Genomic DNA, 15,662 nt, shown 5'->3' with positions numbered 1-15,662 from the left:
AGACACGCTCCTCCTCCAAGGCCTTACCAGAAATATATTATGCGGAACAGATGACACTGTATTACAGGCTGGGATTGGCAGAGTGTTATACTTGTGTTCCATGCCCAGAGAAATGAAAATTGGGCTGTAATGAAATCTAGGGTCTAGGGAAATCATAAGCATGACAAATGACAGAAAGCCCAGCGCTAGTGAAATCTGCAAATGCGTTTTGAAAAACGGCACCTGTCGAAAGAATTCTTCCATCAGCGCCATCGTCCACCGGTAGTGCAGTTCCCAGGACTTTGCGGGATGGCTTATATCCGCTGCGTGGAGAATCAGAGACATGGCTTTGGCTTTGTCTATCCTGTCAACACAAAGACAGCCCTTTGTTATCTCCCAACAACAGCGCATTGACCCGAGGCAGGGACTCGATTTAATTACGCAAAACGTGACTCAACGGGAGAGGAGAGAAATAAGACATTCCCTCATTATCTCACGACATCGGTGCATGTTGACCCAAGGCAGAGACTCAATTTAACTATACAAGAGGTGGGCCAACCGGTGATAAGAGAGAGAAAGGGGGACAACTCACCCCTCTGTCTGCTGAAGAGTGTGCCTCATGGTTTTGATTTGCTGGAAGTGACCCGACATGTCGGTAGACAAGACCATCTCAATGACTAAGTTGCGCAGTTCCCTGAAGGCAAGCAAAGTTACCAGTTTTACAAACGCATTTAGTCCGCAACGAGACGTTGGATGACAAATCATGGATTAATTGATCTTTATGCCCAAAGCAAACGTTTTATGTTAAAAAAAGAAAGAAAGATAAATTAAAAAGCACTTCAAAATCGTTATTAACCGCAAATCTCCGTCCCTCGTGATTGTTGGTTGCAGACGTGTATTTAAAAAGCCAGCCCCGCTATTACAATTTCAATCCCGCTGTTTTGTTATCCCTCTTTTTTTGAATCATAAACTGTAATTATGAGCACTTCAGACACTCGGGGCGGGATGATTGGCTTTATTTCCCCCCTGCAATGGATTGCAACAGAATGGCGCGAGGGCATGATTCTGCCTCAGGGAATGTCCTGCTTCCCAACCATATTCTGCATGATCCTGCCACTTCTGGGGTTTCTCAAAGCCTGAAAGACGTTTCAGGGGTTTCTGAATGGTAAAAAAAGTTGGCAAAAGGTGCTGCAAAGAAGACAGTGCACATCGGAACGGTGGCTGTTGGGACGATTGTACAAAAAGAGAACGGCAAGGAGCAGCTGATATAGTAAACAGATTATATTTATTTATTATTATTATATTTGTTGACTGCCACTCCCAGTCCAACCAGCTTGCAGTGGTTTACAGCAGGGACCAAGGCACATCTGGGGTACAGCAGACCATTGCCATTCACAGGGGATCTATTCCTGGGATCCCCACAAGAGGCAAAATCTGTGAATACCAGGATGCTGAGGTCTGCTGCCTCCCAGTAGCAGAACCACCAGCCTCAATGATTCCACAAATAGGAGTTACATACATAGATTGTAATTGGTTGTGAGGAGACATTATGTATTCTTGCACTTTGGTGACTTTTTGAAATGTGTGTATTACGAAATTTTGTATCATTTTCTCTGACTTCCTCACATATCAGATGATCCTTCGACAATTCACAGAGTATTTTGTATTTGAGAACAGCTTTGCAGAGTTTGCATATTGTTATTAAAATTGCTTGTATCCTTTTCCAATTAGCATATTTTTTGCATTGGAGGGTTCTTTGTGGTTCATGTATTTCTCCTTTACGAATAGGATGATGGCAACAACAACAACAACAACAACAACAACAAGGCCAAATGGTGGGAGTGGAACTAAGCCCAAAACCCGTTGAGGCTGAAAACGTCTTCCACACGTATATTAAAAGTTGTCTGTCAAAAGACTGTCTCTTGGTTCTTTATCAAAGTCTGCAACTGAAAACATAAAAAATGGAGAATATACTCCTCCTAAAGAAATACAAGCAAATGCAAGTAATCTCAAAAAACCATTGAAGAGTTTCAAAGAGACCTCCAGTAATGTCAGTTTTCTAATTAAAATCTTCTTTTATAAAAAGGTAAAGGTAAAGGTATTCCCTGTGCAAGCACCGGGTATTGTCTGACCCTTGGGGTGACGCCCTCTAGCGTTTTCATGGCAGACTCAATACGGGGTGGTTTGCCAGTGCCTTCCCCAGTCATGACCGTTTACCCCCCAGCAAGCTGGGTACTCATTTTACCGACCTCGGAAGGATGGAAGGCTGAGTCAACCTTGAGCCAGCTGCTGGGATCGAACTCCCAGCCTCATGGGCAGAGCTTTCAGACTGCATGTCTGCTGCCTTACCACTCTGCGCCACAAGAGGCTCTTTTTATAAATGTATGTTTTGTTTTCAATTGTATATCAGATGTATAATTATGTTCTAGGATGCGCAGTTGATATAATGGTCTATTAAAAGGCTTCATTTCTGTATTTCATAGATACAAATCCTGAGGAAGATTTTGATTCAAAAATTGACATTACCAGAGGTTGCTTCAAAAAGTTCCATTTTTTAAAATTAGATGCATTTGCTGATATTTCTTTAGGAGTATATTCTCCAGATTTTGTTTTCAACAGCAGACCTTTTGATAAATATCCAAGGGACTGTCTTTTGAGAAACCTAGTGTGAGAAAAAACAGTAGGGTGGGAGACCACGTCACGTGTCTGGACTGCCAACCGCCTATAAGTAAAATTGCAAATGGTGATAGTCTACTGCAAATTCAGCAAACAAATTATCTTCACAACTTTCCCCTTACTAATCTGTAGTGTCCCAGTGTACCTCGAGCATAGATCTACTTCCTTCTTTGTTATTTGGTTTGATCAGCTGCAGGTGTGAGTCAACACCACAGAACTGGCTTTCTCAACCAGGGTTTCATGAAACCCTGGGATTTCTTCACAACCCTGGAAGGTTTTCCTGAATGGGTGGAAGTTAATTATTTTCAAATATTTATTTTTAAAAGTCGTTAGAACAATGTATTATCACTAGGGGCCAAGCCCATTGCGTTCAAAAATACAACGGGTGCTAGATTAGGTGGGTGGTGGAGGAAGAACTCTGCAGATGGCTTCCCCATCCCCCGAGGACCTGGAAAGGCTGCAGGCAGCTGTTATGGAACTCACCGGCAGGGGCAGCTCTCATGCGGCAGGGATCTGCAGCCTCCGAGCCTCAGAGGGAAGTGGAAGGAGGAGGGGGTGGTCAGGGGTAGGGGACAGAAGGTGATTGGCTGGATGCTGGACAGACAGGAAAGTCGATTGGAGGAGGTGACACTCAAGGGCGGGACAGCCACCCTGAGTGGGTGTTAAGCGCAGAGTGGCACTTAAGCCATGAAACCAGCTCCTACTCCTAGGCCTTACCAGAAATATATTATATGGAACAGATGCTGAATTGCCCCTCTCCTTCCAAATTGGCCAGTGATGGACCTGGAAGGGGTGGGAAGGGTAGGGGCCCTGGGTGGGCATGTACACCACTATGCTTCCCAGGCGTATTCTGTACAATCGCACCACTTCTGGGGGTCCTCGGAGCCTGAAGAAAGTTTCAGGGATTTCTCAATGATGAAAAAGTTGAGAAATCCTGCCACAGAGACACCATCCTTTAGCCACGCAGATAGATGCAGACTTTGTCGGTCTGAAGCAGCAGCACAAAGTTTGAGCCCAGTGGCACCTTGAAGGCCAACACAGTTTAATTCTGGATATAAGCTTTCATGCGCATGCACACTTCTTCAGCTGCACTTGGACATATTCCCTCAAGCCTCTGCTTTCTTGACTCAGAAAAGCTGGACCTTTTTTGCAGCTGAGAGATAATCTTGTGACCATTACTGACTTTAAAAAATATCTCTTGCTGGAATGTGGAGGCCACAATGCAATCCTTTTCCAGTCTAAAGAACGCATGGCAATGCATCAGTCTACACTGGAGCAACTCTGCACAGGACTGCACTGCTAGGAACTGTACAGAGTTAAAAAATATCTTAAACAGCTTTTCCTCATTTGGAAAGTTGACATTTTGCCAGCTCAAGACCCTGCATAAAAACAAAAAGTAAAATGACTCTGCTTGATTTTTCCCCATTCTAGTTGGAAGGAGGCAGAACTCTGGGGTAGCAAATGGCTTTACCAAGCGGGCCTATGATTTGTGCCGAAATGACTATGTGCAGCCATGGTAACCGGTGGTGAGTAAAATCCTTGCCTTGCCTGACATAACCGCAGGATAGCAATTAACTTCGGTCCCTCCTGTACATTTCTACGAAACAATGTCCTTCAACCTACGGAATGCCATTACAGAAATAATGGACCAGATATGTACTTTTCCTGCTTAAAAAATACTGTAATGGAAGCTTTGACACCCCTCTATGAAATTAATATAAGGAAAATTTATATGAGCCTCTTGTGGCGCAGAGTGGTAAGGCAGCGATATGCTGTCTGAAGCTGTCTGCCCATGAGGTTGGGAGTTCAATCCCAGCAGCCGGCTCAAGGTTGACTCAGCCTTCCATCCTTCCGAGGTCGGTAAAATGAGTACCCAGCTTGCTGGGGGGTAAACGGTAATGACTGGGGAAGGCACTGGCAAAACACCCCGTATTGAGTCTGCCATGAAAACGCTGGAGGGCGTCACCCCAAGGGTCAGGCATGACTCGGTGCTTGCACAGGGGATACCTTTACCTTTACCTTTATGAAATTAATTTCATCGGGGCTTTTATTCGTTCATAGTTTAATGGTTTTTAACAAAGCTGGTGCAGATACGAGAAGTCCCAGTCTCTTTATATAGATGTACAGGTACTGGGTAGCATTGTCATGGTCCCGTATTCCTCCTCGGTCACTCAGTCATTAAGAGAAAGCAGTTTGTAACAGTAGGTTAAGGAGAAGTAGAGGGATGGTCCTCATGGGGGAAATATTTATCCTTTCTTTTTAAGTTTCTTTATTGTTTAAAATAAAAGCAGAATATCCACAAAAATTAGTTAGCAACTGAATAAATCAAATATATATCATAATAATATCCTCCTGACTCTTTCCTCTCTAATAATACATGTTTACACATCTAACTAGCTTTCTTGAGATAGTCCAGGTAGCAAGACCATGGTTCTTCAAGTTCTTCCATCGGTCTTTGATTTAACCATGCAGGTAAGTCTAGCCATTTTGGACAGTTCCGTTACTTTATCTAGCCACTGAGCAATGGATGGAGACTCCATCGATTTCCAATTCTTTGGCCAGGCCAACCTTGCTGCTGTAGAGGCGTAGAAGAAGAAATTCCTTGCGGAATGGGGAAATATTTATCCTGAGTAAAGTTTGCTTTCTCTCAGTCAAACACGACCTCTGTCTGTGAACCCTGGGCATGCAGTTTGAAGTTCATAGAATCATAGAATCATAGAGTTGGAAGGGGCCATACAGGCCATCTAGTCCAACCCCCTGCTCAACGCAGGATCAGCCCTAAGCACCCTAAAGCATCCAAGAAAAGTGTGTATCCAACCTTTGCTTGAAGACTACCAGTGAGGGGGAGCTCACCACCTCCTTAGGCAGCCTATTCCACTGCTGAACTACTCTGACTATGAAAAATTTTGTCCTGATATCTAGCCTATATCGTTGTACTTGAGGTTTAAACCCATTACTGCGTGTCCTCTCCTCTGCAGCCAACAGAAACAGCATCCTGCTCTCCTCCAAGTGACAACCTTTCAAATACTTAAAGAGGGCTATCATGTCCCCTCTCAACCTCCTTTTCTCCCGGCTGAACATTCCCAAGTCCCTCAACCTATCTTCATAGGGCTTGGTCCCTTGGCCCCAGATCATCCTCGTCGCTCTCCTCTGTACCCTTTCAATGTTATAGTTATATCAAACGGTCATGTCCGTATATCAAACTCAAAGAACTTTGCAGTACATCTTCTGGATGAGCTCCCAGAGTTCCTATTTTTTCAGCTTGGTTGACGTAACACGTCATACTACAATTTGTCTTGTCATGGAGAAGACTTTTTGTTGGTTGCCTTTATTGTCTCTGAGACTTTGCTTCCCCTATCAGTTTTGACATGCCTTATTCCCCATCTCCTTTGCCTCTGTGGTTCCTTTTGCTTTTTCAGATTTATCTACAGAGTTTAATCCCTGCCTTTCTATCCTGCATCTGATAACAATGCACAAATTTTGCACAAATTTAAAAATCCACAAGGGGCAGGGTTATACCTTTCCGCAGTCATGACCAATCCCTCACTTCGTACAAGAAGATAAAAATTATAAATAGAAATATTTTAAAATTAGGGAGTTAACCCTATAAAAAGTAGCTAGTGACATCTGTGCCGCCACAACATTTCAAAACCAAAAACACAAACACAGCTGGTTAAGTCTCTGGGTTGGACAGATACAGGTTTCTTCAAATGATCAGGTCTTTAGCAAACACCAACTCCAACTAGAAATACCGAACGGTAAACACAAGAACTCATGGAACTTATATATACTTGAGCTGACCCGCCAAGGAACCTGATTGGCCTTTAATGGAGCTATCTAATTGGTCCATAAACAAGTCCTGGGACAAGTCTCTCACTGGCTGGATTTGGATTCTTCATTTGCATTTTGCTGTTCTGATGTCCACATCCACAACACAGCTGACATCTTGAATTGTCCGGCAAGCAAACGAACGAGCAAACAAATGAACTCTTTACAAGAAAGTAAAAAATCCAATGGAGCTGGAATTTTCTATTCCTCATGATTCCTCATAAGTCCCTATAAGGTGGCTTATGTAATCAAGAAATTACAATAAAGGAGTACCAGAAAAACTCCAGAAACATGCTACAAGAATAACTAGAAGCAAGCTCAAACACAACAACAACCAGCAGTAAAAGTTAAAACTGATAGGGAAAAAAGCCCTCTGAGACAATAAGGGCAATCCACAAGATGAGAAATCTGCCGTAAGATAAAGCTAGCAATACAGAAAAGGATTAATTAATATCAAGCCATCTCTGGTAAACTGGAACGCTCACCAGTACCAACCATAAGAGGCTTTGTCCAAGTGGTGATTTATTGCAGCTGACTATACACTTTAGCACAGCTCCCCATGGGGGATTTATATGGATTTTCTATGACAGCAAGGGATGCCTTCAGGAAACTGGATTGCTAGGTTGGAGATAAGGGAGAACCATCTCGTAAGCCATGCTAGATATTACATTTGGACTTAGAGAGCTCATCTAGCAAGAGTTACCAGGTGATATCAGACAGTAGCGGGGGGCCAAACCATTTCTTGCTTGGAGGTATACCACAGATTGGCCTTTGCTGAGATCAGGGCTGAATCTGCATAGAGGTTGTATTCCAATCCCAGGTCAATTTAGTCCCTGAATTACACTGAATGCAATTTCCATTTTGATTTTAGGCAATTTAAATCTTTCCTCCGCAACAAGCAGGATTGATCCGGAATGACCCTACCTTTCCCCCGTGATATCCTGGAGTGGATATAACCCTCGATATTTGAAAAAATCGGCATGAGTAAAGGTACAGCTCTCTGCTTTTCCTGAACTTTTGCTGCCTCCAACGCTGTAGAAAAGCCCTGATTGGCCAGGGCATCAGTTCAAAAGCTCCCTCATTCCCAGGTTGTAAGGCTTCCCTTTAAGGAAGCCCTAACTTCTTTCGGTAGAGATTTGCCTCTTGGATTTATTCTCCCTCCTCTGCTGTGCCCCCCCCCTTCAAGAAAAGAAAAAAAAGAGGCTCCTGCTGTGCTTGGCTCCTCCCTCCCTTTCTGAGCCTCCCTAATCACGTGCAGAACACTTTTCTGTTTCAATGGAGGGGGGGGGGAGAATAGAGTAAGACTCGAGTTCAAATCATTCTGAATTCAGCAGGATCCACAATGGAATAAACAAAGTAAGTGCAGAATCAGCCCTGGATACTGACCTAAGTGGCTTGTTGATTGATCCAGCAAAGTTCTTCTTGTGAAGTCTGGCTTCAAGAGTGGATGGTGGTAGCTGCTAGTCCCATACCACCATTAGAATAGTAAGCACTGCTCAAGCCACTTATGGAAGGTTGGTGGGATATCAATTATAGTTTTCTAAAAGGGATTCCGCAAGTGTATTATGGGAAACTATGGAAATTCAAGAGTTGTTTGCATGTGTGAAAGAACTGCCCCACATCACTAACCACCGCCATAACTTTCATGGCATCTAACATTCAGTGACAGTAGTTCTAGTGTTTCGCTTCGGGCCATTAAGGAACAAATAAGAGATATTTATGTATGAAGTCAGAGTGAATGAAAAAAATAACATTCAATATGCAGTGGCTAGCTATTCATAATGACAAATGACACTTAAACTCTAAACAATAATGGGACATGTATGATTTAGAGCTTACGAGTATGGCTACTTCCACAAAACTATTTCCCGTTGGCTGTCTTCCAGATCACCCAGGTATTGAGAGCAATACGTGCTTGGAAAAAGCCCCTGTGATGCAGAAGACCCATACTGCTGGAGGGGGGAGGCAAACTGTGGCTCTTCAGATGTCCATGGACTGCAATTCCCATGAGTCCTTGCCATGGGAACTGTAGTCAATGGACCTCTGGAGAGCCACAATCTGGCCACTCCTGCCATATTGGAAAAGTTGCCACATGATACTATGTCGATATAGTAAACAGCTAATGGGGCATGGTTTAATGATTGCTGGGATAACATGAACTGGGTCTCTAATTAATCTTTTTAATATATATCCCAGGCTTACCTCCATTCATCTTTGGTTAAGTTTACCAGGATGTTCATTTCCTCTTCTTGCATTATTCGGTAAGCGGCACTCACGTGATGGTTTTCAAGGACCGAGCGATCGTTGTACAAAATGGCCACATCCGACCTAGATGCAGAGAGAACAGTCATGATGGGTTCATCTTTGGGGGATAATAAAGGGATTTGCAGCTGGCTGAGACCAAATGCAAGAGATTGGTATTTTGCCCCCTTATAAGAAGTCCATCCTCAGAATGTCGGGGTAGAAGAAGAAGAAGAGTTGGTTCTTATATGCCGCTTTTCCCTACCCGAAGGAGGCTCAAAGCGGCTTACAGTCGCCTTCCCATTCCTCTCCCCAGTGTCTCTAAGGGCATAAATACAATTTGAAACAAGACTCTACTGTTTAAAAAGTTGTGTTTCTGTCACTGTCATTTGCTGGAGAAAAGAGGACTCAGTGAGTCCACTACTTAGAATGTTAACCATGGATGCTCAGAATGTGAGTGTTGATTTATTTATCCCGTGTTGTATCTGTTCCTATGGTGACAGCATCCGCCTTTTCCCAAACCAACATTTTCAGATGCCAGCTAAAAATAACATTTAGTATTCAGTCCACTCCAGTAATTCCCAATTTAAGCCACTTTTCTATTTTGATCCTAAATAGTTTGGTTTTAAGTGCTGCACACACAACAAAAAATGGAAGAAAAACTCATCTCTCACTCCCCATTCAGACTTTGATACTAACACGGTATGCCAAGAGAATTTACTCGGGGAAACGTTTCCCACCCTTCTGTTCTAAAATGGCATTGGATGATAAACATGTCTGCTGACGCACAAGCAGATTGTCCCGTGATACTGTAACGACATCGCTCTGAATGACAGCTCATTTTTTCCCCCGGTCGTATACACAAATGTAAATCAGAGGCAAGCAAAAACTGCCTGTTGGTGGTTTTCCGCCTAACGTACAAGTTACTTTGTGGCTGTTGTTGCACGTAGCTACTGGAGAGCCAGTTTGGTGTACTGGTTAGGAGTGCGGACTTCTAATCTGGCAAGACGGGTCCGATTCTCCGCTCCCCCACATGCAACCAGCTGGGTGACCTTGGGCTCGCCACAGCGCTGATAAAACTGTTCTGACCGAGTAGTGATATCAGGGCTCTCTCAGCCTCACCCACCTCACAGGGTGTCTGTTGTGGGGAGAGGAAAGGGAAGGCGACTGTAAGCCGCTTTGAGCCTCCTTCGGGTAGCTCAAAAGCAGCATATAAGAACCAACTCTTCTTCTTTCTTCTTCTTCTTGTGCTATCAAACCACAGGTCCTTTAGGGTCTGTGGTCATGTGACATCACTTGGAGTTGTGTACCTGGAAGTGACATCACACATCATCAGGGATGTCCTAGCAACCCCCACAAACCTCTATGGGAAAACCATAGAAGTTTGGAGGATTGCTAAAGCATCCCAGCAATGCATGACATCAACTGGAAGTGACATCATAGTATCGCCATGATGTCAGTTTTTGGGTCCCATTTCTCCCACTGCTGCATTGCACAGCAATGTGGGACTAGGGTGCAGGAGGTCTCCAGCTATAGCAAAAGATATGGCCCCCCCTATAATAAAGCCCCCATTACTTACACCTATGCAAAAGCTCACAAGCTTACAACTGTATGCTCACTATACACCATCTGGGGCACTCTGTTTTGCAGGCTCCTTCCAATGGAGCCAAACCACACTCTTTCAGCCTAGCCTAGTGAAGAAATGCGGTTTGTTCTCTCCAGGAGATTCCATTTCCCCTTAGTTGTTGCTAAGCAACAACTTCTTGAAGGCTTTCTCAGTCCTGATCTGCAAAGAGAGCATAGAATCTAAGGTTTCGGTTACTGCGGAAGAGGGAGAAGCCCCGGATCCTCGAGTAGAACTATTTGTCCAGAGAAAGTGGACGTAAGCTGAATCCACTCCTTGTTGAATAGCACAGTACTGTTGCGGTATAGCAGGGGTAGTCAAACTGCGGCCCTCCAGATGTCCGTGGACTACAATTTCCAGGAGTCCCTGCCAACATTCGCCGGCAGGGGCTCCTGGGAATTGCAGTCCATGAACATCTGGAGGGCCGCAGTTTGACTACCCCTGCAGTATAGTGATCCTTTGCGTTCCGAATGGTCCTGCTCACACAGGAAAACAGCGTTGTGAATTATTACAATTGTGCAAGGATAACGCGATATCCAACAGTGGGTCGACTTAGCCTTGTAGATAGGTCCCTGAGGACGAACGGATTTGGAACCAAAGGACACGTGTGGCCATATTTGGAGCAACATTTTATTTACTGTGCGATTTCTATTCCATTGTGTCTTTGAAAACTCAGGGCGGATTACACAATTAATAGAATGACAAATCCACCTTACAGTGTTAAAATTATGGAGTTGGGAGGGGCCATCCAGGCCATCTAGTCCAATCCCTGCTCAATGCAGGATCAGCCTAAACTAAAGCATCCATGATAAGTATCTGTCGAACTGCTGCTTCAAGACTGCCAGTGTGGGGGAGCTCCCCACCACCACAGGAAGTCCATTCCACTGCTGAACTAGACTCAAAGAATCCTAGAGTGGGAAGGGGCCAGGCAGGCCATCTAGTCCCACCCCCTGCTCAATGCAGGATCAGCCTCAAGCCTCCAGGATAAGAATCTGTCCAGCCACTGCTTGAAGACCACCACTGTGGGGGAGCTCACCACCTCCTGAGGCAGCCGATTCCACTGCTGAACTACTCTGATGGTGATATCTAGCTGGTACTATTCTACATATAGTTTGAAGCCATTACTATGGGTCCTATCTTCTGCAGCCAATAGGAACCACTCCCTGCCCTCCTCCAAGGGACAGCCTCTCCAACACCAGCTTGAGAAGTCCCTGGTTATTTGGATGTGAAGTCTTGGAAAGCTGGATTTTGGAATGAGGCAGAAGCCCAGCAGATTTTTGCTGCCATACAGTCCACCCCCTGCCGCTGCCATTTTCTTGATGGAAATTAATTGGTGCAGTATTATAATTCTGGGAGCCCCCAACTGGAGACTGGCAACTCCAGAATGCAAGCATGGCAGTGCTTATGAATCTGCCAGAGCTAGTGCCTGGGAAGACTCTAAGAGTGCCAAAACAAAGTTGGTATTATGACAGTTCTAGCAGAAAATTACTGGGTGATACATTTTGCTTGAAATCAAGCAAGTCAAACTTGCAGGGTTTATTGAGGATAAAAAGAAAAATATTTTTTAAAAAATGGAACGATTAATTAGTAACATGTTGACACACAAAAAATGTTACTAAATCTGGTAGGCTGGATCCCTATTCACTCTGGGAAATAAGCTGAATTCAATTTTCATTTAGTTTAAAGGTCTGTTCTCGTACCGGCATCCACAGGTTTGCAGTGAACTCTGCTGACAGGAGTTATTACTTTAGCCTGAAGATATCTAAGACGCAGATGCCGGCTTGGAGTGGGGGGAGATGTCTGGCATGCTATCTAAGAAGAGTGACCAGAGGACCATCAGTGGCTCTCAGTTACAAGATATAGACCAGGCTTTCTCAACCAGGGTTTCAGGAAACCCTGGGGTTTCTTGACAGCCCTGGAAGGGTTCCCCGAATGGGTAGGAGTTAATTAATTTTTTTATATAGTTTAAAAAATTAAACATTTATTGAGTGATATGACCATACATGGTCATGTCTACCCGCCCTCTCGCAAAATGGCCAATGATGGGCCTGGAGGAGGTGGGGAGGGTCTCCAGGTGAACATGGACATAGCTATGCTTCCCAACCATATTCTGCACTACTGTGCCACTTCTGGAGTTTCTGGAAGCCTGAAGAATGTTTCAGGGGGTTCTCAATGGTAAAAAGGCCGAGAAAGGTTGCTTCAGATTAAAGATGGTCGATCACGTATTTGGATTCAACCCTGCCTTAAAAACTCTATGCACATTTGACCAAACAAATAAAAGCAGATCAAAGGTTAGCACAAAACTGTTTTATCGTTTATGGGGAGTTTCATAGTGGGGATTTTATTGTATTACTAGCCTCGAGCCGGCTTTCCCGGGAGTGGCGGGATATAAATAAATAAATAAAACCTCAGCTCCTCCCAATATTTCACAGCTGAAAATAAGCATACAGTTGTTGAAATACCAGTTGTCAAGACTCACTAATCTCATTCTGGGGGATCATTGTGGAAGATTCACCCACAGCTACAACACACCACACCTTGCCGAAGGTATGCAGATGCTGTATGGATTTATCCTGCAATAGCCATTGGTTTAAAAGCCAAATAGGAAGATTTGGCCAAAGACATTTTAGAGCAAGGGTCCTCGATCTTTTTGAGCCTGCCTGCACTTTTGGAATTCTGACATGGCATGGTGGTCACATCCACAAAATGGTGGCCAAAGGAGGGACAGCCAGCCACAAAATGGTCTCCAAAGCTTACCATCAGTCAAATATTTGCAGATCCTTGTGCTGGAGGGGCATCTACTGCCAAAGCAATGTTTCTTTTTTAAAAAAATCCACACAGTCAATCAAATTGCCAGTGACCAATTAGAAGGCTTGCTGAGCAAAAGCCCTCCCCTTCCACACACACTCTTTCCAAAAACACTTGGCAGGCACCAGGAAATATATTGGTGGGCACCATGGTCATATGTTATGAATATTATTGACAGAGGAGAGTACCTTTGGAGTCTTGTGGAACTGGGGCTACCAAGTCCCTACAGGCCACTCGTGAGAGATAGGAGGGGAATTACAAGGAGAAATAAAAAGGCTTAGCCCTTCTTGCTGGTGTGGCATAGGAAGTGATGTCATCATGCCAGTGAGATCTGGACAGCCATTCTGGTACTTGGACAAAAATTCTATGCTAAAACTAGCTTCTATCATAGAGTTTTTGTCCAAATACCAGAGCGTCACATGGATGTTGCTAGCGTGATGATGTCACTTCTTGTGCGACGCCAGCTATGAGGCCTAGCCTGTCTCTTTTCACCTGGTATGTCCCTCCTGCTGGCCAGCTGATCAATGGCTGTGGTTAGGACCTAGTGGCAGGCGTCTCCCACCTCCACCAAGAGGTCTGGCAACCCTACGGGGAACAAAGTCATCAGGACACTTACTGCCCAGACAATGGACCTCTTTTGCCCTTGATTTCAATGGCTCCTAATCTCATCATTCCGTTTTCTGCAGCAAACTTACCTGGTCTGAATGTGGAAATTGTTTGTTGTCCCGTTGTGCTCATAATCGTGGACGGCAGCTGCAAAGATCATCGCTAGTATTTCCAGTTCGGTGAGCCAGTGCTAGCCAACAAAAACAAGAGTCCATTAGTGCAAATAGTTAAAACTCTAGTGAAAGTTGATGCCAAGAAAAGGTCAATTGTGCCTTATGTTGTCTCTGATGGAGTGCACTTTGGACTGCCCTTTGGGCTAATTTAAAAAAATCATTCAAGGTAGTCGGCTATCACGCAAAGTTTCCTTTTAGAGACTAGAGCAGCCTTTTCCAACCTTTTGACCATGGAGGAGCCCTTGAAATAATTTTTCAGGCTTTGAGGAAGCCCGGAAGTAATGCCAATTGGCCACGCCTCCCTGCCCCACCCCTGAAAATGAAATGTCACTGGAAGTGACATCACCACCCATGTTAACAGGCAGGCTCAAGGAGGACTGGGAGGGGAGAGGCAAGAGGTAGTTTAAGGTGGGAGCAGGTATGCAGGCTCCACCCCGTCCCAGGCACAGAAACCATGAGGGAATTCACTCTTGCTCATGAGTCAAGACATATTTATGTGTCATTGAGGGTGGGACAACTTGGAAATGTATTGATCTGTATGTACCTAGCAAATCAGTTTCAACAAGAAGTACCATGAGCTTTGTTTCGCTTTATCAATAAACTACTTTTGCTGAAATACTGATTTTGTTTCACTGAGAAGTCGGCAGGGATGTGACAATACTTTTTCTGGAATATAATTCTTTGGAGTTTATTTACTGCATGTGATTTCATGCTTCTATGACTGTGCAACTCTGATATATTAACTCACTTGTGCCCCCGGTAAGATGAGCATGTGTTGCCACTACCACCGAATCAACCAGCCATGACCTGAGCTGCATGCATGGTGCATTAGTACAGGTGCATAGTCCCCAAGACGCTGAAAGTTTTCAGGCATGCTCCCCCACAATCAGCAGTTCTGGCCACCAGAGCAACCTCTGGAGAAGTGCCCCCTAGAGGCTGAAATAAGAGGGAACCCGCCATATATTCCCTGCATGTCTTAAGACCATACAGTTTTGACATTTCTTACCATGATACCAGTCAGAAGCATGATGCAATGCACAGTGTGTGTGACGTCCGCCGCATGGATTAAGTTGTGGTAAGGGTTCTTGTATTTGCTGTAGCCTATTTCCAGAGCCTCCCCAAATGAAATAAGACTAGGAACGGGGATCTGCAAGAGGCAAACATGGTAAAAATTAAAACGAAAATTTGCATTTCCATTAAGCACTTAGTCAAACAACACACATGGCTAATTGAGCCATTTCAGTGCCCAAAAGTCACCCAAAACGCTGCAATAAAGAGAAACAAACAAAAAACCCCAGCACCTGCAGGGATTACATACAGCATCATTTCAGGGCATATCCAGACAGCAACTTTCATGTACTTTCATTTAGAGCTCATAATACTAAATTAGAGATGCGATCCCTTCAGAATGGAGACACCTTTCTTGCATGGGGATTTACAAATTCATCATGTACTAATTTTTTCTTTATCTGTTTGGAACAGGCTTTCTCAACGAGGGTTTCTTGACGGCCCTCGAAGGGTTTCCCAAATAGGTGGAAGTAAATCAATCAATTCTTTATATATTTTTAAATGTGTTAAACATTTTGGGGTAATATGATCATACTAGAAACAAAGCCCACTTATAAAAATGGGCAAGAAGGAGAGGTTTGGGGAGGTTGCGCGGCGGTGCTCGGGAAGGGTGGGTGGAGGGCGGAGTGTGGGGATGGGCCGGTGTGGCGTCGTGCAGT

General features: G+C 44.4%; 1 protein-coding gene across 3 annotated transcripts in view; it reads right to left on the bottom strand.

Annotated features, from left to right (window-relative positions):
- Window positions 1-15,662, bottom strand: part of PDE1A (phosphodiesterase 1A) — a 198,924-nt gene that overhangs the window by 24,112 nt on the left and 159,150 nt on the right. For all 3 annotated transcript variants that reach the window (XM_077319537.1, XM_077319536.1, XM_077319539.1), the window contains exons 6-10: window positions 14,942-15,082; window positions 13,852-13,952; window positions 8,686-8,811; window positions 572-673; window positions 223-343 (exon numbers count right to left, since the gene is read on the bottom strand). In XM_077319537.1, the coding sequence (XP_077175652.1) occupies window positions 223-343; window positions 572-673; window positions 8,686-8,811; window positions 13,852-13,952; window positions 14,942-15,082 (591 nt within the window). The remainder of the gene's footprint in view (window positions 1-222; window positions 344-571; window positions 674-8,685; window positions 8,812-13,851; window positions 13,953-14,941; window positions 15,083-15,662) is intronic.

This window comes from Paroedura picta, chromosome 2 (genome assembly GCF_049243985.1).
Source record: "Paroedura picta isolate Pp20150507F chromosome 2, Ppicta_v3.0, whole genome shotgun sequence".
Classification (NCBI taxonomy): domain Eukaryota; kingdom Metazoa; phylum Chordata; class Lepidosauria; order Squamata; family Gekkonidae; genus Paroedura; species Paroedura picta.
Note: the sequence above shows the minus strand (reverse complement) of the source record. Positions and strands in the feature narration are given on the sequence as shown.